Raw genomic sequence first — 25,350 nt, 5'->3', positions numbered from 1 at the left:
GAAGTGGGCCATTCAAAGGAACATGTTCCTCATGGCGGAACACCTCCCTGGCAAGGACAACCAGATGGCGGATCTGCTCAGCAGACACAGCCACCAGATGCACGAGTGGGAGTTACACCCATCAGTACTCCAACCGTACTTCCAGCAGTGGGGTCATCCAGAGATAGACCTATTCGCGACAAGCGAAAACGCAAAATGCCAAAGCTTCGCCGCCAGATTCCCACATCCGCAGTCGCAGGGCAATGCGATATGGATGAACTGGTCCGGCAGATTTGCGTACGCTTTTCCCCCAGCGCCGTTGATACCGCTGGTGGCTCGCAAACTCCGACAACACTCCCTGACACTCGTCCTAGTTGCTCCCACGTGGGCACGCCAGCCGTGGTACACCACCTTCCTCGAACTTTCCGTGGTGCCGCATCAAAGGCTGCGGATCAAACCCGCGCATTTGACGCAGAACCATGGAGAGGTTCAGCACCCAGATCCGCAACAGCTGAACCTGGCGATCTGGCTCCTGAAGTCCTAGAGTTTGGCTATCTCAACCTGCCACCTGACTGTATGGACATCATCAAGGAGGCCAGGAGACCCACTACCAGAGCTTGCTATGCAGCCAAATGGAAAAGGTTCGTCATTTATTGCGGTAATAATGACATCAACCCGCTGGACGCATCCATCCAAAACATCATCTGTTACCTCTTACACCTATACCGATGCAATCTGGCGTACACCTCTATACGTGTCCATTTGACCGCAATATCAGCCTATCTGCAAACCAGGCAGCACCTCTCTCTATTCAGAGTGCCTGCCATCAAAGCATTCTTGGAAGGACTCAAACGAGTCATTCCACCAAGCCACCCACCGGCTCCAATGTGGAACCTCAACTTGGTCCTCACACGCCTGATGGGTCCACCCTTTGAACCTCTACACTCATGCGAGATTCAATTCCTTACCTGGAAAGTGGCCTTCCTTGTAGCGATCACTTCCCTAAGAAGAGTTAGTGAACTCCAGGCACTAACCGTTCAAGAGCCATTTATACAGGTTCACGCCAACAGGGTCGTACTACGTACCAACCCCAAATTCATGCCCAAAGTAATATCGCAGTTCCACATGAATCAGACTATTGAACTGCCCGTTTTCTTCCAAAACCCACAAACTGTTGCAGAAAGGGCACTACATACACTAGATGTACGGAGGGCCCTCATGTACTACATCGACAGGACTAAACCCTTCAGGAAGACAAAACAACAGTTCGTTGCCTTTGCCCCACACCACAAAGGTAACGCCATCTCCAAAGCAGGGATAGCCAGATGGATAGTTAAGTGTATTCAAATCTGTTATCAAAAGGCAAAACGCACATTAACTATTCCACCACGAGCCCACTCAACACGTAAGTTGGGGGCTTCCATGGCCTTCCTAGGAAATATTCCCCTGCATGATATATGCAGAGCAGCCACATGGTCCACTACACACACATTTACAAAACACTATTGCGTAGATGTGCAGTCAAAACAGCAGGCAGCTGTAGGACAGGCTGTTCTCAAAACACTTTTTCAGACCGCTGCAGCTGGCACGGGTAGCCGCCGCCAATAGAGGGCACTGCTATGTATTCTATGCACAGATATGAATTCAGCAGCCCACATGCCTCGAACTGAATATGCTACTTACCAGTATGCATCTGTTCTTGGCATGTAGGGCTGCTGACATTCATATCGCCCTCCCTCCTCCCCGGCGCCTGTCGCAGCTGCAGCTCTCAGAATTACTGCAAGCATGGTCATCACTTTCTGTATCTACTCCATCACTGCCACAATGGCGAAAAACAATCTGAGGATGGAGAGGATGCCCATGCGCACTGTAGTCCAGGGGAGGAGTCACCTATCCAAGGATACTTCGAAGACTCTTCCAGGACAACAACGTGCAAACATCCGGACCCAACACTAGGCGGCGATCTATGCACAGATATGAATGTCAGCAGCCCTACATGCCAAGAACAGATGCATACTGGTAAGTAGCATATTCAATTTGCCTTTAGTGTGAGACTGCCTCTTCTTCTAGGTCAGACATTCCTTCCATATGCCTCCACAGAGAATGTATACATTTTAAGTAAACATTACCACAAGTGGGCTTGAAAAACTAAAAGCCAAGACAATTAATCAGGAATATATTTGTAACAACTACCAATAACAATTTTCCAAGTATTGTACAGGGCAGATTATTTATATGAAAACATATTCTCCATAGTGTTTTCTGAGTTCTAGGTAACAAATTGGAGTTCGGTGGCGAAATAAATTAATGTGAAATGCCTTTCAAAGTTCAACTATTAGCGAAGCTCAGACTTTTATCATGCTAATAAAGGAATGCGCTAGGTTTGTTACACACCTCCTGTCAAATCACTGGTCCTTAATGCTTCATTACTAATTCCGAAGTGAGTTTAATTGACCTGAGTAGGAAAATCAGTGCCATCTGCATGTTTTTCTTAGAACACTGTTAATGGGAGCCGGTCTGTCATCGCGGAGAAGCTATGGCAGGCTTAACTATTGAGCATTTCTGTTATGCCGGCCTTGTAATCAGGACATGCTGTTTCATTATGAAAAAATTAGTTGTTGAGTTTCCAAAGTCAAAAAGCATTAATTTAACTGCTAACGCTGCAAAAGTTTTTCTGTTCTGTAATTCGCCCATATACATATAGCCTTTAAGAATATTATTGTTGTGCTGTGGCGAAGCAATTCCCTGGACAGTATTTCATGCATTATTTATTTATGTATTGTGTAGGTTTTACCCAGAAGCCAGATTAACGTTCCCGCTGGAAAGAGTGCAAAGTTATGTCTACTGCCAGTTTTGAATCTCACCATAAAGTAGCACAGAGGGTTAATATGTCTGCTGCAAAGAAAGTTTACCAGCATTTAACAGAACTGTGTTTTATGTGCATAGCTCAGTGGGTTGCTGCTTTTGTGACAACTTGTGGGTCAGCTGCACCTGGCGCAGAGGTTAGGGTGGAAGTTGCTGGTTATTTAGAAATAATAGGTTTAAAAGCACCTGCTGCCCAGTTCTGTAGAGTTTCTCGTTGCTCAAGTGAGTGTGATTTCTGATGTTTGTCTGTTTCCATGGACCTCGTTACATGATTTTAGTCACGAGAAAGTGTCACTCATAGTCATTGAGTTTCCCTAATAAGTACATTGAAACTTTGAAAATGTCACACATAAGCAATCTGAAACCTTGACAGCTCTGCTGGTGGAAGAGTTGGGTGGGCATTCCGAATGATAGCCGTGTTTGTGGCTAACAACATCTGTGGCTCCAACTTCACATGGCACCTTCTTTGTGGGCTGGAGGGTGTGCTTGCAGCTCTTCTGCTTCCAATTATTTACCCACCATTCCTCTCTGACGCCTCTCTTCCTCCGTCTTTTATGGCGGCGACAGTGTCCCCTTGCAACCCGCTCTCACGTTAAATTGAAAAACTGTCTTCTTTGCAAGTGGGTTTTTAAACTCAAGTTGGTGCCCATCGCCAAGTTGTCCATTTAAATTTGATGTATTTTGTCCATTTGCTGGAAACAAGCTAATCCTGCTGATAAAATAAGAATCACCGAGCTTTCAAGTGCACCTTTGCGGTATAGAAAGCCTTCCAATGGCAGCTCCCAAGGGTAGGGGCGCATAAAGGCCCTTTCATGCTTTCAGGACGGGCTCTGTAATGATGTAGCTACTTTTGGCCCCACACATGAAGAACCACGCGCACACCGTGTAGTGGTACACTGCGTTTATTTGCCTACACAGGAGCGCCGGAGCGGAGCTCTACTCTCGTTAAATTCGGCGCTCTTACTCCGTGAAAATGGCCGCCGCCGGACGTCCTGTGATGTCACGCGGTGAGCGTATAACCGCTACACCACATCTCCCCCTTTTATAACACAACCCCAACTTATAAACCCCGTAGAACATATACAGTCTTACTTGTTGTCTATGCTGAATTCCCCGAACCTCCGGGGCAGTATGATTCTTCTTCCTCGCCTTGTCCACTTACTGGGTTCGCCAGCCTTCGGAGTGGTTATCACGCTCCTCTGGCCTGGTGCCCCTTCCTCGCTATCCACTCCTGCATCTCCCCATGCATCATCTTCAGTCCCCTCTCGGGCATTCTCTTCCTGTCCACTCTTCTCCTCACTGGTACCGTGTCCTGTTCTCACCCGAGGACTCCTCTCTACTCTTTCTGGGAGACACTCCCGCTCTGCCGCCTGGTCCATCCTCCCGCTGGGTGTCCCTGTAAGGTTCGGCGCCTCTGGTGTCTTCCCTTCCGTGGGCATGCATCTTGCCATGCGGTCCTGCGACCAAACCTTTCCGTCACTGAGAAGTGCTGACCTTGAGTACGGTTCCAACACTTGGAAAGGTGGGGTGAACTTGCTGTCTCCTTTCTTCTTCTGGATGGGTAGTTTGACCCTTACCCACTCCCCTTTCTCCAGTGCGACTTCTTTTGTGTTGTGCTTCCTGTCGTAGTGTCCGGCATATACGGCCTGTGCTCTCCAAGTTTTTCCGCACCACAGCCGGGGACCAGTGGCTCTGAACGGTGAGGCGTTTCCAGGCTACATTGTCCTTTGTGAACGGCTCACGACCTCTTAGTACCCGGAAAGGACTGTACCCCGTTGAAGTGGGGGTGATCAGATAGGCCCACATCAGCCGTTTTAAGTCCTTCTCCCAGTTGCTTCCTAGACTGATCGCTGCTTGTACTGACCCCATGATTACTCTGTTGAACCTTTCCGCTGCGCCGTTCCCGGCTGGATGGTAGATGTGGTGTGTCGAACTGTGATGCCATTCCTGTCCATGAAGGTTTCCCATTTGCTGGAAGTGAACTGCGGGCCGTTGTCGCTCAGGATTCCTTTGGGGATACCTTCCCTTATGAAGACCTCTGTCAGGAATTCCAGAATTGTCTCTGTCTCCGCATTGTCTGCTACGTGGACTTCCGGCCACTTGGAATAGCGATCTACTACCACGGTGATATATTTTTGGATGTCGTTGGCATCCGTGATGGGTCCCAGGATGTTGATGGAGATCTCTTCCCATGGATTTTCCGGGCAAGCATACTTGCCCAGGGGCGGTCTCAGCATCTTTTGAGTCTTGTCCGCGTTGCTGCACTGCTCGCATCCTCTTACATGGCGTTCTACCGCCAAGTCCATCCCCGGCCACCAGTAGTCCTCCTTGGCTCTCCCCTTGGTCTTCACTATGCCCAGATGACCCTCATGGTTGATGGCTACTATGCGTTGCCTTAACGAGTGTGGGGGAACCACCTTGTTGCCGCGCAACAAGAACCACGGCTTGTCTCCTAGGGACAGTTCATCCTTTACTTCCCAAAACTGTTGAGTTCCTCTCCTAGTAATCTCTTCTCCGGCCATCCGTTTGTTACGTAGGCTTTTACGGCGCTCAACTCTTCGTCCTTTCTGTATTCTTCTTCCCAATCTTGGGCACTTATTGCTCGTTCATGGTCGCCTGTGAATGCTACCGCATAGTCTTCCCATCCGCCTTCGTCTTGGACGTCTGAGGCTTCCTTGGCCGCTGCTCTGCTCAGGAAGTCCGCCACTTTGTTCCGGTGTCCTGGGAGATATTCTACATCGTAGACGTAGTCTAGTAATCTGAGCGTCATCTTCGCGATTCGTGGTGTGGCGTGCTCGTGCCCGCCTGACGTGAGGACCTTCACCAACGGCTTGTGGTCTGTGCGTAGCAGGAACCTTCCTCCCCATAGGAATTGCCGAAATCTCTCCATTGCCCACACTGCCGCCAACATTTCCTTTTCGATGACGCTGAATTTGCTTTCGTTTGGGGCTAGCGCTCGTGATGCAAAGCTAATCGTGGCCATCTCCCCGTCTGCTGACCTTTGCGTCAGTACTGCCCCCAGCCCTCGATCGCTGGCGTCCGTAGTCAACCTGGTGGGGGCTTCCGGATCATAGCCGTGAATGGGCATTGCCTCGCAGATGTGCTTTTTTACTTCCTCGAATTCCCGTTGATGCTCTCCCGTCCATAGGAACATGGACTTGTTTTTGAGCAGCGACCTCAATAGATGGGTCCTGGAAGCGAAATGGGGAACAAATTTGCTATAAAACTCCGCCATCCCCAGGAAGGTCCTTACATCGTCTTTGCTCGATGGGGTGGGGGCGTCCTTGATTGCTGCGATGTTGGACGCTTTTGGTTCTATACCATGCCTGCTTATTTCATGCCCTAGGTACGTGACTGTGTTCAGGCCGAACTTGCATTTGTCCCATTGGGCCGTGAGCCCGTTCTGCTTCAGCACCGTCAAGACTTCCGCGAGCCTCCTGTCATGCTCTTCTCGGGATGCTCCCATCACCAAGATGTCATCCTGAAAGTATTGGATGCCTGTCTTCTTGTGGAACAGTTTGTGCATCAACTTTTGGAAGACTGCGGCGGCTGATGCGAGCCCAAATGGCATCCTCAGGAACTTGTAGCACCCGAACGGTGTGATGAACGACGTCGGGTGGTTGCATGATTTGTGCAGAGCGATCTGATGATAGGCCGACGTCAAGTCAACAGTGGAGAACCACTGCGTCCCTTGGGTTTTCGCCAGCATCTCGTTGATCCTGGGAAGCGGGAACTTGTCCACCACAATGTTTTTATTCAGCTCCCTCAGGTCGACACACAGCCTCACCTTCCCGTTGGGATTCTGCGCCACAACTAAGGGAGCCAGCCACTCTGCGTTGTCGATCGCCTCTATCACGCCGTTGCCTTCCAACCTTTGTAGCTCTTCTTGCACGGCGACTCTTGTTCGGAATGGTATGTTGCGCACTTTGTGGGACACCGGCTGGGCTCCCGCTCTAAGTTGAATCTTGTGTGTAAACTTTGCCATGCGGCCAATGGAGTCCTTAAACACATCCGGGAATTCTTCTTTCCATCGCCGCCCTTCTGGGTCTTGCCCTTCGTCGGTCATCAGGACTTGCATGTGCCCTCCTGGGTTCAGCTTTATGCCTAGAGCTCCTTGGTCTCTCCAACCCAACACCGATGGTCCCTTCTCCGCCACATACAGCTTCCCCTCGCATGTGCGGCCTCGGAATTCGAAGGTAAGCGGGCAGTAACCCACCATGGGTATCGGTTCCCCCGTGAACGTTACGGGATGAATGTCAGTGGGCCTTAAGTGGTATGTCGTGTTTGGCGCGAAATCTTCCTCCCGTATCCTCCTTTGTACAATTGTGTATGGCAAGCCTGAGTCCGCAACCATGGTGGCTCGTATGCCTCCTATCGTCATTTCACACTTGGGTTTTCTGTCTGCCACGCTCTCTATGCCCAATACTTGTTCCTCTACTATTAGGATCTCATCGTCCTCTTCTCCGTCCACTTCTTCTTCTTCCTTGTGTGCTCCTTGGGCCACGAACTTCACTTCTTGCCTCTGGGACTTCCTCCTGCACACTTTTTCGTAGTGTCCCACGAGTCCTCAATACGAGCATTTCGCGCCAAACGCCGGGCAGCCCTTGTCATTGGCTGCATGGGTGCTGCTGCCGCATCTGTAACAGGCCGTCTTGTTCCATTGTTTTTGTCCTTGCGTTCTCAGCGTCCTGGTATTGAATCTTCTGTGTGTACGTGTGTTTTGCTGCCACGCCGGTTGTTTGCTGTCCTGTGGTTTCCGGTCTTCTACCTTGTATACCGCCTGCTCTGGGTGGTTCTCGCGTTTGGCCGCCTCTGCGCACCTCCTGGATAGTTCTGCTTTCTTTACTAGGGCCACAACCGTTTTCAGTGGCGCGTCCCCATTCGTCCACAGTTTTTCCTGGATGGTCGTGTTCACCGTGTGCATGATGATTTGGTCCCTTATTAGTTCTTCCTGTAGGGTACCGAACTTGCACGTCAGGGCCAGCTTCTGTAGAGCCGCCACGTATTCGTCGACTGATTCACCTTTACTCTGTTTTCGATGGTAAAAGTTGTACCTGTCTATTGCCGTGCACACAACTGGGCGATAATGGGCGTCCAGGTCATCTATCGCGTGTTGAAACACGTCGTCGTCTGCTGCCGCCCTCTCTTCCTTCACTAGGTCTTGGTACACTCGTTGCCCTGCCGGGCCCAAATGATGTAGCAGAATCTTCCTCCGCCGCGAGCTCGTGTATGGAGTGTCCCCCTCCTCTTCCAGGGCTGCGAGGTAGTTTAGGAAATAGCTTTTCCAGTCCTCCCACGGCATCTTGGGCTCCCCTGGTTTGGCCAGGAATGGCACCGGGTTCGTTAAGGAGCACGTCTGGGAGGTCATCTTCTTCCCCTTGCCGGCGCTTTTTCCTCTCGGTATGGGCGCGCCCAACGTCTCCTCCTCTCCGACGTCGCTGCCCCTCTCGTCGTCCTCCTGGCTGTTCTCTGCACCTGTCGCGGGACCGCTGCCGATTTCCTCCAGGGTGCTGGCCACTCACCCCCTTGTCGGGTACTATACTTCCTTTACCCTGCCCTGGGTTGCTCCGTTTAGAGCTGTAGGCTCGTTTGGCCTGTACGCGAAGCGTGGTGTGCCTCGCACGCTTCTCGGCGCCTTTGACGGTAGTCGCGGCCTCCGCTGCTCTGCCGCGCTCCTGCGTAGCGCACGTGGTGTCCTCTGCCGGGTCTCCTCGTTTTCAATGGGGCTGGGTCCAGGGGCAAGCACACCCCCCTCTCACCACCTCGTCGCCATTGTAATGATGTAGCTACTTATGGCCCCACACATGAAGAACCACGCGCACACCGTGTAGTGGTACACTGCGTTTATTTGCCTACACAGGAGCGCCGGAGCGGAGCTCTACTCTCGTTGAATTCGGCGCTCTTACTCCGTGAAAATGGCCGCCGCCGGACGTCCTGTGACGTCACGCGGTGAGCGTATAACCGCTAGACCACATCTCCCCCTTTTATAACACAACCCCAACTTATAAACCCCGTAGAACATATACAGTCTTACTTGTTGTCTATGCTGAATTCCCCGAACCTCCGGGGCAGTATGATTCTTCTTCCTCGCCTTGTCCACTTACTGGGTTCGCCAGCCTTCGGAGTGGTTATCACGCTCCTCTGGCCTGGTGCCCCTTCCTCGCTATCCACTCCTGCATCTCCCCATGCATCATCTTCAGTCCCCTCTCGGGCATTCTCTTCCTGTCCACTCTTCTCCTCACTGGTACCGTGTCCTGTTCTCACCCGAGGACTCCTCTCTACTCTTTCTGGGAGACACTCCCGCTCTGCCGCCTGGTCCATCCTCCCGCTGGGTGTCCCTGTAAGGTTCGGCGCCTCTGGTGTCTTCCCTTCCGTGGGCATGCATCTTGCCATGCGGTCCTGCGACCAAACCTTTCCGTCACTGAGAAGTGCTGACCTTGAGTACGGTTCCAACACTTGGAAAGGTGGGGTGAACTTGCTGTCTCCTTTCTTCTTCTGGATGGGTAGTTTGACCCTTACCCACTCCCCTTTCTCCAGTGCGACTTCTTTTGTGTTGTGCTTCCTGTCGTAGTGTCCGGCATATACGGCCTGTGCTCTCCAAGTTTTTCCGCACCACAGCCGGGGACCAGTGGCTCTGAACGGTGAGGCGTTTCCAGGCTACATTGTCCTTTGTGAACGGCTCACGACCTCTTAGTACCCGGAAAGGACTGTACCCCGTTGAAGTGGGGGTGATCAGATAGGCCCACATCAGCCGCTACACCACAGGCTCCAAGGTGTGTCATTTATTTAGACCCTTACCTCGCTATCATTTCACATTATTCCGCTTTCTATAGAAATAGCAGTGTTCATTTTAAACCATGCAGGCCTTTCTGTAAAGAATGTCCGTGTTCCTCTGTTCTGTTTCCTCTCTGTGCCCCCAGGCAGGAGCCGTCTCTGTGTAATCCACCCCTCTATGGCCACCAAGGCAGCTGCACCAGTTCCCCTCTTGTAAATATACTTGGACATTCTATCTTCACTTCTGCGCTACATTCACATAGATGCCGAAGTCATTCACCTCTCACTACGTATTCCTCCCTATCTTGCTCTCTATCTATTCATTGTAGCTCTCACCCCTATCTATTCACTATACCACATAATTCCACTACAGAATCGCACAATTTCACTCCACACAATTGCACAACTAACATTTCCAATACAACCCACATAGTTCCACTTCACACACATCCACTACACTCCAATCAAAACACATAAATAAAAAAGACATTTACAATGCCAATAGCTCTAACTCTCGCAAATGCGAGACCTAATGCATTGCAAATGCTTGTTTTTTCCAGATATTGTTTCTGAATTTGTAAATGTAATCAATTGTCTATATATACCCCCAGGTATTTATATGTACTAACTATTCCAAGGCTTGTTTCTTTCAGCTTGAATTGCTATTGATGTCGTGGACAATTAGTGGTTGACATAGTTTTGGCGATGTTAATTTCCAGGGCATTAGTCTTGGCAAACATTAGTAGCTCATTAAGTGCTCTCTGTAGGCCTATTCTGGTTAGCCTAAGCAGGACTATGTCGCGTGCCTACGGAAGATGCGTTATAGGCAGTGTAGCCAGGCGTGGAGGATGTGTGTTTGCCTGGTCCAATCGTGATGAGAGATCTTCCATAAATAGATTGAATAAATGGGGGTCTAATACACAGCCTTGTTTTAATCCGATCTCTGTATTTTCCTGGACAATTTTGTGCCATTTGCTATTTTCACACGGACCCACGTGCATGTGTACAATTGTATAATGGGTCGTAATATTGTTTCCGGGAGACCCAATTTCTGTAATTTACTCCAAAACCGACCACGATTCACACGGTCGAACGCAGCTTTAAAGTCTATGATACATAGTTGTAGTTTTCTTTGCAGGCGTTTGCACTTGTCCACTATTGTGGCAAGGGCTAAGATATTTGTTGTGCCACATCCTTTGCGATTTTTTTTTTTCTTCTTATTTTTGCTTCCAACAGTTTGCTGTCAATAGATACTGTTTGTATCTGCAATGATTCTCGGTTTGTCTGTATCGTATCAATTGATTCGTCTGTTTGTAGACTGTGACTCAATGAAGTCGACGAGGTGAGGTGTCCTCGTTTTTGCTCTTCCCCCAACTATAATCATCTGTTCTGTATGTGTTTCTAGACTTGTTTGTAGTTTTTTTGTTTCAAGGATATGAAACCATCTCCTACTGGTATTCATGTCTTCTGTTGTATTCTGATTGTTCTTTCTATATTTCGTTGCTCGTTTCCTCTGTCTCTTGGTTTGCAAGCATGTTTCTGTATTGCCGTGGCCATCTAGTAAGGCTGAACTATGTATGTAGCACTCTGAGACAAGTTTGTTGTCTGGCGTTCTTTTTGTGATATCCAGCCCTTAAATGTAAAGGGTTTTGACACTTTACAGTTTGGTCTCTTCTTGAAGCTAAAACGTACAACATTTTACACTGCATTCTGTCCTCATGGCAGTTTAGGGTCTACCCTAGGGGTGACTTACATGTCATAAAAAGGGAGGTTTAAGCCTGGTAAAAGGATTACTTTTCCAGGTCGAAATGGCACTTTAAAACTGCACACAGAGGTTGCAATGGCAGTCTGCACACGTGTTGTAAAGGGCGAATTAAGTGGGAGGCAGAATAAGCGCTACAGGCCCATTGGTAGCATTTAATTTATAGGCCCTGGGTACCACTTTACTAAGGACTTACAAGTAAATTAAATGTCCCAATTGGGTATAAGCTAATTTTACCATGTTTAAGGGAGAGAGCAGGAGCACTTTAGCACTGGTTTACTGACATTGCTGGTCTCTAATCCCCTCCTGTGTAGCCCCTGTTTATGGTAGGATTTCCATTGACAAGTTGTGCTTGGTGAGTGAAATTTGCTTTACTCGAATTGTTTAATAGTGGTTTGTATTGGTAAACCTATTTATGTGTCTGATTTATCAGGCGGTGTTTTTGGATGTATGGATGGTTTTTGCGAACGATTTAGACCGTGTTTGGTTCATTGGGTTTCACGGAGGTGATTTGTCCATCACTGGTATTCAAACAGCAAGGGTATTTCACGAAGTGCCGTAAATAGGAGTGAGCGAAGGGACACTCCATAAGTACACGGACTCTCTGCTCTGAATATGCTGCTAAGCTTTCACAAAACAGCTAAAGATATTGCTTTTTGCTTCCTTGGAAGTTCTCTTTCAGATTTAGCCTCCGGATGGCCTCCTTTGGTGCACAACGTGCTTCATAATTTATTAATAATCGAGTATAACATACCAACGTGCATTGTGACTGTTCTGCTCTCTCAACCCACTCTCCGTGTTGAATATTTGGCTGCCTAGTGGCTTGATGTAGGCCAATTTACCATGCCATACGTCAGGAAATATCTATCCTCCAATAGCAGCTCAGTGTCTCTTAAAAAGGAAATCTGTGCTCAGAATGATGTGGTATAAATATTTATTTGTCCACTTTCTCTCTTTTATCTCTAGGGAGTGCAGATCATCTTGGGCAGGTATGTTCTCTTTTTCCTATGGACAATATAATGAAGACTTAATTTTGTCCTTTGTGTGAATTCTTGTTCTCACTAATATTATGACACAAGTTTTTATAAATGATAACTGGTTCACGAAAAAGTAGCATCTTGCTGCTATTAGTTCAAAACTGTGAACTTGTGTATCGCTCTTAGACTGCAGGATAAGTAGCCTTGTTTTAAAGTTTATTGAACTGATATGATTTGCGCAAAACTAAGGATTTGCTGGCACTGTGCTTCAAAAAATGCCTTTTGAGTAACACAGCAGCCTGCCACCCACACACAGCAGTATGAAGCACCCATATATGATGGAGGCCCTGCCACCCACACACAGCAGTATGAAGCACCCATTTATAATAGAGGCCCTGCCATCCACACACAGCAGTATGAAGAATATTCATCATGTTTCAGACTGGATCCAGAAAGTTCCGAGTAGTAAACCTGTGTGCCGGTAGGTGATGTTTGGCTCCGCGTTGACAGCGGCCACCCTAGCGCGCACAGGTCAGTTCTTTTCTTTTCTGTGCCAGTCAGGGCAGATCCAGAGAAAGCTACCCCCAGTCATTTTTTGACTCAGTTTTTTTTCAATGTTTTCTTGAAATGTTTTGAGATTTTTCTACTAGTGTGTGAGGGTTTCCCTCAAAAAACAAGGGGCTTGCAAGCCATGTGGTGACTGTCACAGGCAGATGTTGGTGTGTGGAGCCAGGACCACGACTCCAAGACCTGCGAGGACTGCTGCACCATGATCCTCAAAGTGCTGTGGGAACGTTACCTGAAGCTTCTGGCCACCCAACGTCAGACCCTACGACGCTCATGATCGTGGTCACACGGAAGTTACTGGGACTGCTTGTGGAGTTGCTCCCTTCGCCGGTCCATGTCATCGGATGAGGCACTGGCACATCGTCACTGTAAGATCTTCTGCTGTGGAGCCTGTGCCAGCGTCCGCTCCAAGCCTTCTTGAGTTTCCAGGAGAGGAAGCAATCCCCGCCCAAGTCGAGGAGTTCTCGGAGGACATGCTCCTCATATTTGGGCAGCCCTTCAGGCTCCACGGAGCAGGAGGGGCCCCTACTGGATTTCCACCACCGGGTCTGCCGTCTTTGCCAGTCAGGCCCCTTGGCTCGAATGCTGGGGCCAGAGCAGCAAGGTCTGTGAGACCGACCTTCCTCGGTCCCCTTTCTGGTGTCATCACTCCCAGCGCTGCCATCCCCATCGTCATACCCGACTCCAACATGGACTCGGGCGCTGCCTGGCACCATGGCTTCCGAATCAGAGCCATTGCCTTTTTCCTTTGACAGACCTGGAGAGGGTGACAATTGGAAGGTGTCTGAGGACCCTTATGGTTACCATTCCCACCTAGATGAGCCAGAGGACAACTGGGAGAAGGAACTGGCAGGCGCCAGTTGTTGGGGACACCTCACCAGGCACTGGCCCGGTCTCTCTCCCTACCATGCATGATACACTATGACAACAGTTCATCCAAACCCTGAAATTGTACCTGAGGACTGGTGGTAAGCTCTAAATTTGGTGGGCAGAGTAAAGGCAGAATGGGAGATGTAAAGTCCTTTGCCACCCTCACTATCTTTACACCGTCCGCCAAAGTCTACTGTAGTGTAGTTCCTATTTCCCTTATAGGCTCTGCGCATTGGAATAATATACACTATAGTTTTTGCATAGGACTACGGTCAGTATAATCCTATCGAGTACATTAAACATAATTACTTGTGTGTGCCAGCTAACTCAGAGGTCACTAGAAACTTCTTGAATGAACAAGAAGGGATTAGTTTCTTATAACAGCATAAACATGACAACTTTGTTTCCCCTAGAATCGGAACGCGTCTCAGAATCGTGGAAACAATAGATACAGTTTCACTCAGTCAATCGTGCATGCTTAGTTTCTCCAGAGTTACACAGAAATAGACGGGCGTTTCAATAAAAGGATTTATTGAACAGTCTTGTTTCTCGTGTAAGAGATATGAGCTGTTACAATCATTAGACAGTAAGCAAGGTATAATACGCACTGCGTAAGCAGTATGAAGAAATAATACTGCAATAGCATTGTCTTTTAGCTATTACATATACACATATATACATAAATAAATAACACAGGCTAAAAAGTGAATACTTGTCTGATGCTTCTAAATAGTTTTACCCCAGTGTACCTAACCTAAGTGTAGTGCGATGTAAGAAGTGGGTGCTGTTTTCTATAGTATGGTATATACAAAGTTTAGTATGCCAAGAGTCCCTCTAGGTTCTAGTCAGCTCCATACCTTTTAGAATGAGAGAGGTGGGTATCTCTTTCCGGGTCTCAAACTCTAACACCCCGCGAAGGGAGTCAGAACACTGGAAGCTGGATTCTCTTCGAGCAGGTATGACAGCGTCTGGTCAGTGCGTCAGGCCGGGATATGGTCTCTTCCGAACTTGCTGTGGTGAACATTGCAGTCAAGTCATGCTGAGTTGTGCCGTGGTTTGCCATGGTAAGGGAAGGTATATTTATACTTGGAAGGTGCATAGGAATGCTAGCATTGACGTAAAGTCGGGCAGAGGAAGACATCATAGATGAACCCCTAAGGAATAGTAGTTCATGCATAATCGAGGAGTTCTTGGAGAAATCAATAATCCTAGCTAGGGAAAGTCCCGTCGGCTTAAGGGTCTGGTTTCTAAGAACTCGTTGTGACGTGTGATGAATGGATGTAGGTGACCATGCATGTATTTGGTTAGCATGGCTAATGCCTAAATAAGGACTGGGAATCTTATGCCTAAATAAGGGCAATACGAATTGTGCCTATATAAGGACATGATTCAGGGGAACCTATATACGGGTATCTAAATCGAAACGCAACACTACATTGAGCCAGAAGTGGTGGAAAATTATAGTGGTTGTGAGGGATGACCTCTGCGTGGGCTGCCTGCTGCCGTGACCACATTCACTTGTGGATGTTGCCTTGATTCCGTCAAAAATTCTGCCGGGAGCAGTTTTGAAAAATGATCATTTGGGTGGAAGGTGAATTACAAATTGTCTAATGTGATGGTAGAACATTCCAAAATAATCTAAAATAGAATGATAGGTTCCTTGGAGCAGCAATAGGGGAGGAAGTAGGGCACTTTCTACTCAGGCTTGTTTTATGCCTGTGTGGAGGTTCCCCAAATAGGCCTGGAAGTTAGACCTGATGAGATCTGCTTTGTCAAAAACAGGATGCCAGGCACTTTTTAATGTTGTGGGAAATGTTCCTTAGGATGCTAGTGACTAGTTGATGCTTAAGGCAAAGCACAGACTTTACACGAGTGAAAAGCTCATGAAGGGGTAGAGTTTTAAAGAGGCTTGGTACCATAACTGGTTATTGGATCTTCAAGCCAATTTGTCTTTGCCAGAAGAAAATGTATAACCACTTCTTAACAAGAGGGTTGATGCCCTGCAGTGATGAGCATGTACTACCCTTGTGACTTGGTATGCAAATGGTACTTCAGGCCCTTGGACACCAGCGGTAACGGGCAATGAGATCCAAGAGAGAATGGCGCCCCCTTATGACAATCACATATGTGCATTGAGATCCTGTAGAGAGTGTGCAGTGAATGCGAATGAGAAGAATGTGCTGTGAACGACGAGGTCATCTACAATATTGTTTTCGAATCTGCAGGTGCGATCAAATGAAAGCGGAGAAACCCCAGGAAGATGCTGCTGTGGAGCAGACTCTTCAGAGCAGACAACATGGCTCCTGGCAGGATAAGCTTCTGGAGTTAAAAGGTAAATCCATATCTGATCACAAATGAAACCCATCTAAGGAAGAATTGATCATGGTGGAGGGTTGGGCGCATGGCCAGGGCACTTTTACATACCATAAAGACTACACTCCTAGGTAAGTGCTGTTCTGGCCGATAGATTACCTTATTGTTGGGTAGGAGGGTAGTATAAAGTGTGTGAGTTTGGAATCTATGGAAAGTGAAAGAGAATAAAGCATTGTGAGATCTCAGTATGAATGGTGCTGCCAATGGAGGGAAGAGAAGCTTCGGGTAGGTGTGCTGCTGATAGTGTAATGCGGGAACAGGACCGGTGAGAGTTCTCTGTGAATTTTAGAGCTGTTGGAAGCCTGAGCCTGTGAATCCACAAAATCCCTACCACCCTGCATTTCCACATTACTCTTGATAAAAATAGCACCCCTCTTGTGTGGATGGGCCCATTACCTGGGACAAGAACAGACAAAACTGTGGCCCATATTGACTTCATATGGTCACAGTTTTCATCCTTTCCTGTTACAGAAGCTATGCCGCCAATCAATCAATTTTTATTATGATATGGAGCTCCTAAAAGTTCCACATAAAAGTATACAAATAAAAAGGCACTGATATATTCAATAATCCTGAGCTATAATAACACTAACAAAATAAAATACATACAAAACCATAAATTCAACCGTTTTGTTGAGCATTGCAAGATACAAGCAGCATTCTAGAATTAAATGTGCAAATATTAGACCAATTTCCCCATTCTATTGAAATACTAACAAAACAGTGCGAATCGAGCTGTACCGTTAAATACTCTAAAAACTTTAAGTTCATTATACAACATCTTAAAATTCTATATATAATAGAAGTGCAAGGTATATGCAGAGACCTAATGGTTACAGATTTCATTGTACATACTAAATTCATAAAAGTGCAGCCGCGGCCCGTGGAGGGAGTTCCGTGGGGCGGAAAGGCGGGGCGGGGGAGGGACAGTGTGGGGGGTACTAAACACCGGAATATGGATAATTGCAGGTAAGTAAACAATTAAATAAATAAAACTAATTTCGTAGCGCACGCTGCTTCGCATTTTGCGATGCAGGGCGCGCTACGAAATTCGTAAGGGAACAGGAGAGGATGGCATTCAAGGCCACTCACAGAGATAATAATATGGCTATTAGCGAAGAAATATCTCTCTATTTGACTAACTAATTTGAAATGAATAAATCCTCTAAAGAGCTTTTTACACCTCCAGCAGGTATCTGCACCTCCAGTACGTCCAGAAATTGAGAGATTTCAAGAGCTTTTTAACAAGCTTGCTGTATTTTTTTTCAGCATAAAATCACGAATATCTATTCTGAGCTGGACGCCCTTAACACCACTGATGAAGATGTCTCCAGTCTTAGCAGCAGAGCCCTATGGCTCCTAAAAAGGATGAGGAGCAGTGCCAAACGACGCTGGGGGCTTTTCCGCTGGCGACAAACTCTCACTGTATCACTCCTCCCTAATATTAAATCTGGATTCCCCAGGAGCCCTGCCCTGTAAATCATGGCTTCCGTAGGAACCATGGAACAGAAATGGCTTTGATAGTTGCTATGGACCGCATCAGGCGTCTTGTCGATGCAGGGGAGGCAGCGGCTTTGATCCTGCTGGATCTTTCCTCTGCCTTTGATGCCATCTCTCCCACCCTGCTGACAGGGCACCTGCATGAACTGGGCATTAACAAACCCGCTCTGAATTTGCTGTACTCCTTTCTCTATGACAGGTCCCAATGGGTATCATTGACTCCGTTTTACCCTGAGCCGTTTGTGCTGCAATGCAGGGTTCCTCAGGGCTTGGCCCTGAGCCCCACCTCATTCATCCTTTTACGTGCCTCTATTGGCTAAACCGTTCCGCTCCTTTGGTTTCGAGTCAGTGTCATAAGCTGATGACACTCAGATTATTGTGTCAATCTCTAAAGACCCTATGGGCATTGCACACAACTTCAATCTCTTTATGAAATCTGTTGCACTTTTATTGGCCTTAAACTAAATGGAGAGAAGACAGAGATACTGCTTTTTGGCAATCCTCCCTCGATCTGTAATAATAACTTGTGGCCGGATTGTTGAGCACCCGACCCATCTCAGTGGACAATGCAAAACATCATGGTGTCCTCCTGGACAGTGATCTCTCACTGCATCACCAGGTTAACTGCACAGTCTCCACATGTTTCTGGATCATTAAAATGCTTAGGAAGGTATTTCCATCTCTGACCCTTCCAGCTCCTAAGCACATTGCTCTTGCATTGTTGCCGTCAGAGATAATTTACTGCAATTCAATCTACCTTGAGACGAACAAGTTAACCTTTGCAAAGCTGCAACTTGTGCTGAATGCACCTGCAGGACTTACGCTGGACATCCCTAAGTGGCAGTCTGTTTCAAAAGGTCTCAGAGAACTGCGCTGGTTACCGCAAGAGAAACATATATGGTTTAAGGTTATATGTATGGAACACAAAGCTCTCTACACTGTAAATCCAGTCCATATTAAAACCATGTTTAAATTGTATGTGCCCCCGAAAACTCTCCATTCAGCACATAAAAATTATGGGGATGCAGAGCCTTCTCAGTTGCAGCAGCAAGGCTCTGGAACACTCTCCACTCTGTCTTACATCCTTGAAAATGCATCTCTTAGGAATGCACTAAAAACCTGTTATTTACCCTATGATAGGCACTATATCTTTTGTATTTTACTAATCTTCTGCATTCTGTGCTATTCTATAGCACCTTGATGCCCATGGGCCTTTGTGGGCTCTATAAATAAAGCAGTGCTTTGCGTTACTATTAGGGTACTTTCCTGTGTATAACCTGTTTTGCACTGGAAAGTAAATTAGGAAAAAAAAAATTGTGCTGATTAGTGTTACTTTTGTGATGCTAACCTAGTGCAAAATGTTTGTAAATCTACCCCTTAATTTCTTGGAAGAGTTATGATGCCTTGGAAAGATCCCTTTTTTTCCTGATCATGGGATCTGGTGACCTCGGTGTATCCCCTCAACTGTTTTCTCCATTCATCAGTAGTACCCAAAGATACTAGATCCCAGTGCAAAACTCCAAGGGAGGGGTTTTGACGATGAGGGGTCTATCATTCGAGTTCAGGATTAACATATATGGAAGACAGGAGATTAGCTTAAAGGACACTTACAATTCGCTGGCGGGACTTCTGGGAGGCAGTGTAAACTCAGTGTAGGTACTGAATCAGTGTTTAGCAACATCCATTTCTTTCAGCTCCATTACTACCATGAGGTTCGGCACTCTGCAGCCCCTTGTCACACCCTAATTGTTTAGTTCTGGCCAGTCACTTCCCCTCTCGAGAAGCTTTGCACTTCTACCTGTGATACCTCCTACTTACCATCTGATTCCTTCCTTTGCTTTCTTTGACCATCCTGGAGCTTCCCCATTGAAGTTTTACATCTTTCAGCAACCAGGAGGCTCATCCTGCTTGCTGCTGAGTGAGCCCCATTCCTTCATCTCAGTAGTTCTGGAGACTCTCCTTGGCTCCTCAACTCTAGGCCTGATGCTGAGTCTGACCGAGGCTAGTCAGTCTTTCCTCACTGAGACGCCTAATGACGCCATGGGTGTTGTAAATGATGAAGCTATAACATAAAATATTGCCCAGTGTATTTTGTGTTTCTTCTATTCGAGATGTCTGAGCAGGTTCTGAGATGATCTTGTTGGTTTGAAATCCATTCCAAACTGGTATCTCTGATGTTGTTTTCCTTTATCCCTGGATTCCTAACCTACATATTTTTGTACCTGAGTTGGAACAGGTAGAGGATTGGGCTTGGTGGTTTAAATTTTCTTGGGAGGATTACATTTTACCCCTAATCCTGATATATATTTCAAACTTTCACATGAAGGATACCTCTGTGGTCCTTTCATTTGTATGTGACCTTGATATTTCCAGCCACAACCCTTATGGTGTATAGTCTGCTGTTATGTTTTGGGTGATTTGATAGTACAGGATTGCAAAACTAAAAGATTTGAATATTTCAGTTGAAATATATAAAAATTTCCCTCACATACATATTTACAAGGTATTCAGTATAAGACATTCAAAAGTAACGTATGAACCTAGATTGTTTTCAAAGCATCAAAACATTTCTGTTGAAATCAGTTTTGCCTTAAATTAACATGTCAGAGCATAGAAATAAATAGAGGAAAATGATCTAACCATATTGTAAGGTTAATTCCAATTACTACTCAGTAAGCCCTGGGCAGGGGTCTGAGAAATTCATAATTCATCTGCGCTGCAGGCTGCTTAAAATAGATTAACCCATTGTTTGCTTTCACACCCCCAAGGTTCTGCCACCTTCATCTATCATAAGGAGTTAGGGCTATTTCCCTTGGAGGATCAAACTTATGTTGTGGCACAGACTCTGGATTATTGAGGCATGAGCATTAAACAGGTCGATAATTGAGGGCTGCCTGTCTATGGACCACGAATGTAGGAAGCTGGGTCTTTATATAATATACCAAAAAGAGGTCTATTGTGTAGCGAGTCCACGTATCATCGACGAGTGACAGGGCTTGCTTTAAGAATCCCATGGTGCTCTTTTTGTGGTCGAGCAGCCTTAGGCTTATCAAGGAGGAATGTTTGACACTCACTCGATAAATGATATACAAACACACTCGATCAGGAGATCCACACCAAAGTAGAAAAAGAACACATATGTTTATAGGATTTTAGACCCTAAGACCTTTGTTAGTGACTAAGTACTTTTTAAAATAGCAGTTCTGAAGAAAATGGGTAAATACACTTGTATCCGCTCAAATGCGGTAATGTTATCTTGGAGGGGAAAAACACATAGTCTGCATACGGGCTCTTAGCAGTGACCTACAGAACCAATCTTCTGGAGTTAAGGTAAACATGCAGCAAGGTCCAAGGCAGCACCAACTGGTCACCTCTGGGGGCTATGGGAAGTCCGGGTGCAGAATTGCTCTTCGGCGTCGGGTGCCATTTTGGTTTCAGTGGGAAGCGGTCCTGTGACAAAGAGGGTGCAAGTAAGGACTGGTGGGGCCAGTCTGGCTGAACCAACGGGGGTCTCGGGTCTCGAGATGCTCGGGCACGTAGGGACACTGCCGGTCCATTTCCGCTCAGGCTGTGGGGCTTGGGTGCAGTGGTGTTTTCAAGCATCAGGGCCACTCCAGGGAGACACTCTCTCAATTACTGGGGCCTGCACAAAGAGACTGCCAGCAGCACAGGACTCATGTCTGGGCACACCCGCACCACTTACAGCAAAAATGCTAAAAGAAGAATTGAAGGATGGAATGCTGAACAATGTCAAATGTTCTGCCCCAATACAGAGATCGGAGGGTGAACTGGGGCGGTGTGGTTAGCACAAAAAGGATGGATTTAACCCAGATCAGTGACTAGGGGTGAATGTTTGATTTGATCTGCATTCCGTCCATCATATGTTCTTTTTTGCTTTGTCGCCCTACGTGGGAAGGATATGCCCAGACGTAGGTCTTGTGCTCACTATACCACTGGATTCAAGCTAGCCTGGCTGAGGGGTGATGCCCCGAAACCGGTAAGCTTTGTCAAAGGAGGACACGCCCAGTGTAGTATGGTACGGTCAAATGAAGCAAATGTTTGGGAACCCACCAAGTGGGTTAAAAGACCCCTCACACACCAACCTGGTTGGTGTCATGCTTCATCATCGGGGCCCCAACCGGGCGGCCGAATGCCTCCCGGTTGTGCTGCGACGCCTGACTACAGCGGAGCTGGTGTAGTGCAAAAGTGTGATGTGGTGATAATTAAAAAATACCGCTGAGAGTCCTTACCATTGGAAGATTTATTATTGGCGGCTCAGGGTATTGGTTAAAAAGATATGTGGTGCAACTAAATGGAGAAATAATTATCTATTAGTTGGCTATGTGGTGGGTCTACATGTTTCAGCTCTCTAATAAAAGTAATGAGGAGCTTTCATCAGGACCAGTGAGAAGTGAGTGGCAAAAGGTGAAGTGCCACGTGGTGAAAAAATTAAAAATCTAAGTTACCTACACACTCGCTAAGGTGTGTGGAACGCGGTGTCGGCACATTAGCGGACACTGGGCGCAAACCTGTGGGAGAAAAAACAAGACAGCACACAATACACATTTAACATTGGTGCACTGGATGGCAGGCAACATACAAAAAGTTTTTATGTGCTGTGAAAGATCAAACCTGTCTTCAATGAGCGTACCGTGAGTGACATACATACCTATGAAGTGTATCATGCTGCTATGCAGAAGAGCGGAGGCAAGACCATTAGGAATGCTAGATAATGCGTAAAACGTTCTGTGGACTAGGGGTGCCAAGTGGTAGATACCGCGGCACTATGTAGGGCTATATGTGAAAGTCACACGAACAGGCGCCAAGTGATTCTGCTGGCAATGATTGCGGAACCTCTGAATGAGGTATGTATACAGTGAGGGGCCCAGGGTGCGCTGGAAATGAGGGGCTGAATAGAGCCTCCAAGCGCTGAACAATCACAGATCAGTGACTAGGGGTGAATGTTTGATTTGATCTGCATTCCGTCCATCATATGTTCTTTTTTGCTTTGTCGCCCTACGTGGGAAGGATATGCCCAGACGTAGGTCTTGTGCTCACTATACCACTGGATTCAAGCTAGCCTGGCTGAGGGGTGATGCCCCGAAACCGGTCCCAAGATGCTTGCTTTTACATTCCAGGGAGGACCTGGCCTGGCAGTTCAGTCTGAACGGTTTCTATGGGGAGCAGCGTCGAGATTGATTTGCATTTGGCTGGGTCCAAACTGGGGTGGCCTGGTGAGCAAAAAAAGGATGGATTAAACCAGATCCATGACTGGGGGGATGAATGTTTGACCTTTTCTTCATTCCATCAATCATTTGTGTGTTTTTAGGCTTTGTCGCCCTAAGTGGAAAAGGTATGCCCAGACGTAGGTCCGTGCACACTATACTACTGGATTCAAGCTAGCCTGGTGGTTGAGGGGTGATGCTTCGAAACCGGTCCCAGGATGCTTGTTTTCCGCTCCAGGGAAGTCCTTGCCTGAGAGTTATGGACCTGACTGTTCCCATGGGGAGCAGGGTCGAGACTGATTTGGCTGGGTAATTGTAACTTAGTGGACTGATGCGTCCACTGCAGGGGCCTGTGTTCGACCTCATGGTCACAGGTTCAAATCCCGGCGGATCCACTCAGCCTTTCATCCATCTGAGGTCGATAAAATGAGTACTATTGAGTTGGGTAACAATAAATATTGGTTACTCAGCGCCAAGATACCCAAGGGTGAACGTGCACTTTACAAATACACATGTTATGTTATTGGCATACAGTTGGGTCCAAACTGGGGTGGTGTGGTGAGCAAAACAACTATGGATTTAACCCACATCTGTGACTGAGGATGAATTTTTGATTTGTTCTGCATTCCGTCCATTATTTGTGTTTTTTGTGCAGTGCAGGGGGTTGGCATATCCCCTGTCTGGGGAAGGCGTGGTCACATATCAAAGGTGGCAGAGGCCTTTGAAGCCTCCTGACTTGATATGCTGATTACTTAGCCATCCTGCTTAGAGGAGGCGACAACACCTTTGGCCAGAAGAGGCATTGTTTTGTCCTCCAAGAATGTAGGCTCTCACCTGCAGGGGGTCAGAAACCTATCTGTGGTGGCAGGCTGGCCTACACCAGAGGTTGCTAGGTTTTCAGGGGGCACCTCTAAGATGCCCTCTGGGTGCATGTATTAATAAATCCTCCACTGGAGTCAGTTTGGGTTTATTAATACAAGATGTTTGATACCAAACACCATAGAGTTTAGTGAAACCTTCATGTAGCTGGGGAACTCGTTTTCACCAGTGTCCAGCACATGTACTTAAAATGGCTTCCCTGTTCACTTGTGATATCTAAGAATTGACTTAGACATCACAGGGTCATAGCTGCTAAGAGAGGTATGTCCACACATATAGTATAGTGCACCTTGCCTTAGAGCTGTAAGGCCTGCTGTAGGGGTAACTTACTTATACTGCATCCAGTATCTGTAGGCAATGTACATATCGTGTTTTCACTTTTGGCTGCGCCATGGCATGCAACCTGCATGACAGCGTGCATGTTGGTGCTGAGGGTCCCATAGTGTGGCGCAATACATGCTGATGCCCTTAGGGACCCTTTTAGGCCACCTTGACCTAGGTTCCAGGGGTGCTATTTACTATAGACTTAGTGGGGGTGCTAAAGGTATTGCCAATTGCGGGAATAATTGTGCCATTTAGGGTATGAGATCTGACACTGGGGACCTTGCTAGCAGGAACCAAGAGAATTTTATGTCAAAATTGCATCAGATACCAGACCTAAAGTGGGGGTGTCCATGCCAGAAAGGGGCACTTTCCTTCACAGCTGTCTTGAGATCCCTTCGCTTAGGGAAGTCAGGGACACTGCCACAGGCCTGTCCAGACCGGATTGTTTCAAATCCTACAACTTTATCCTCTTTGGGAAAAGGGCAATCAGGGATACACACTACATGTGGCTGCGAGGTGGGAAAAAGTCAGAACATTGCCATCTGTTATTTCCTACCTATCGTTGGCCCCCTATTGATGGTCACCAGACCTTTCTGCTACTTAATGCACATCATTTGCTACACTTTAGTCTTTTGAGGTTTAAATGAAACGTATTTCATAGGTTAGTTGCCTTTTCCCACTACAACAACTGGGAGCATAATCTTGAGTTGGGCCCTTGCGATCCGGTTTCCCCACAAAGCATTTTACATACAATGTTCTTCTGTAGTTGTATTCAAAACTGAGATCCTGCACCATTAAAGCCCTGTTGAATAAACACTTCATGAGACACTGCACACAAGCACTTTAATTTCTTCAATGCTTAGTATCCGATAACAATAGCGCAGGGGCAGCTGGTGACATTTTAAAGTGGTGGGGCGTAAAATGATTGGTATACTTCACCGTTGCGAGCGAGCGTAGCGAGCGAGCCCGAACCCCTATAAGGAGGGTTCGGGGGGGTTCTCCCCCCGAGAACACTTTGAGAAGAGAAATGGTGCATTTTCAAGCAAATTTGAGAAAGCAGGAAGGTTAATAAAGCAATTGTGAAAGTGCAGTTATAACATTAATAAAGAGATGTCATATAACATAGGTAGCTGCTTATTCAGTGTATGACCACAGAGCTTCATAACAGACTTCGAGATACAATGCATTTCTGAGTACCTCACTCACAGATGTTTTTTATTTAACAAACTAAACTGGTTGCAAAGTAGCAGCATTC

General features: G+C 47.0%; 1 protein-coding gene across 3 annotated transcripts in view; it reads left to right on the top strand.

Moving 5' to 3' along the window:
• LOC146869418 (E3 ubiquitin-protein ligase TRIM39-like) overlaps window positions 1–25,350 on the top strand; it is a 232,881-nt gene that overhangs the window by 91,751 nt on the left and 115,780 nt on the right. For 2 of the 3 annotated variants that reach the window (XM_085599819.1, XM_085599817.1), the window contains exons 4-5: window positions 12,347–12,369; window positions 16,020–16,126. In XM_085599819.1, the coding sequence (XP_085455945.1) occupies window positions 12,347–12,369; window positions 16,020–16,126 (130 nt within the window). Of the gene's footprint in view, window positions 1–12,346; window positions 12,370–16,019; window positions 16,127–20,468; window positions 20,501–25,350 lie in introns of all 3 variants that reach the window. The other variant, XM_085599818.1, reaches the window with a different exon arrangement.

The sequence above is a fragment of the Triturus cristatus genome, chromosome 1_1, assembly GCF_964204655.1.
Source record: "Triturus cristatus chromosome 1_1, aTriCri1.1, whole genome shotgun sequence".
NCBI lineage: Eukaryota > Metazoa > Chordata > Amphibia > Caudata > Salamandridae > Triturus > Triturus cristatus.
Note: the sequence above shows the minus strand (reverse complement) of the source record. Positions and strands in the feature narration are given on the sequence as shown.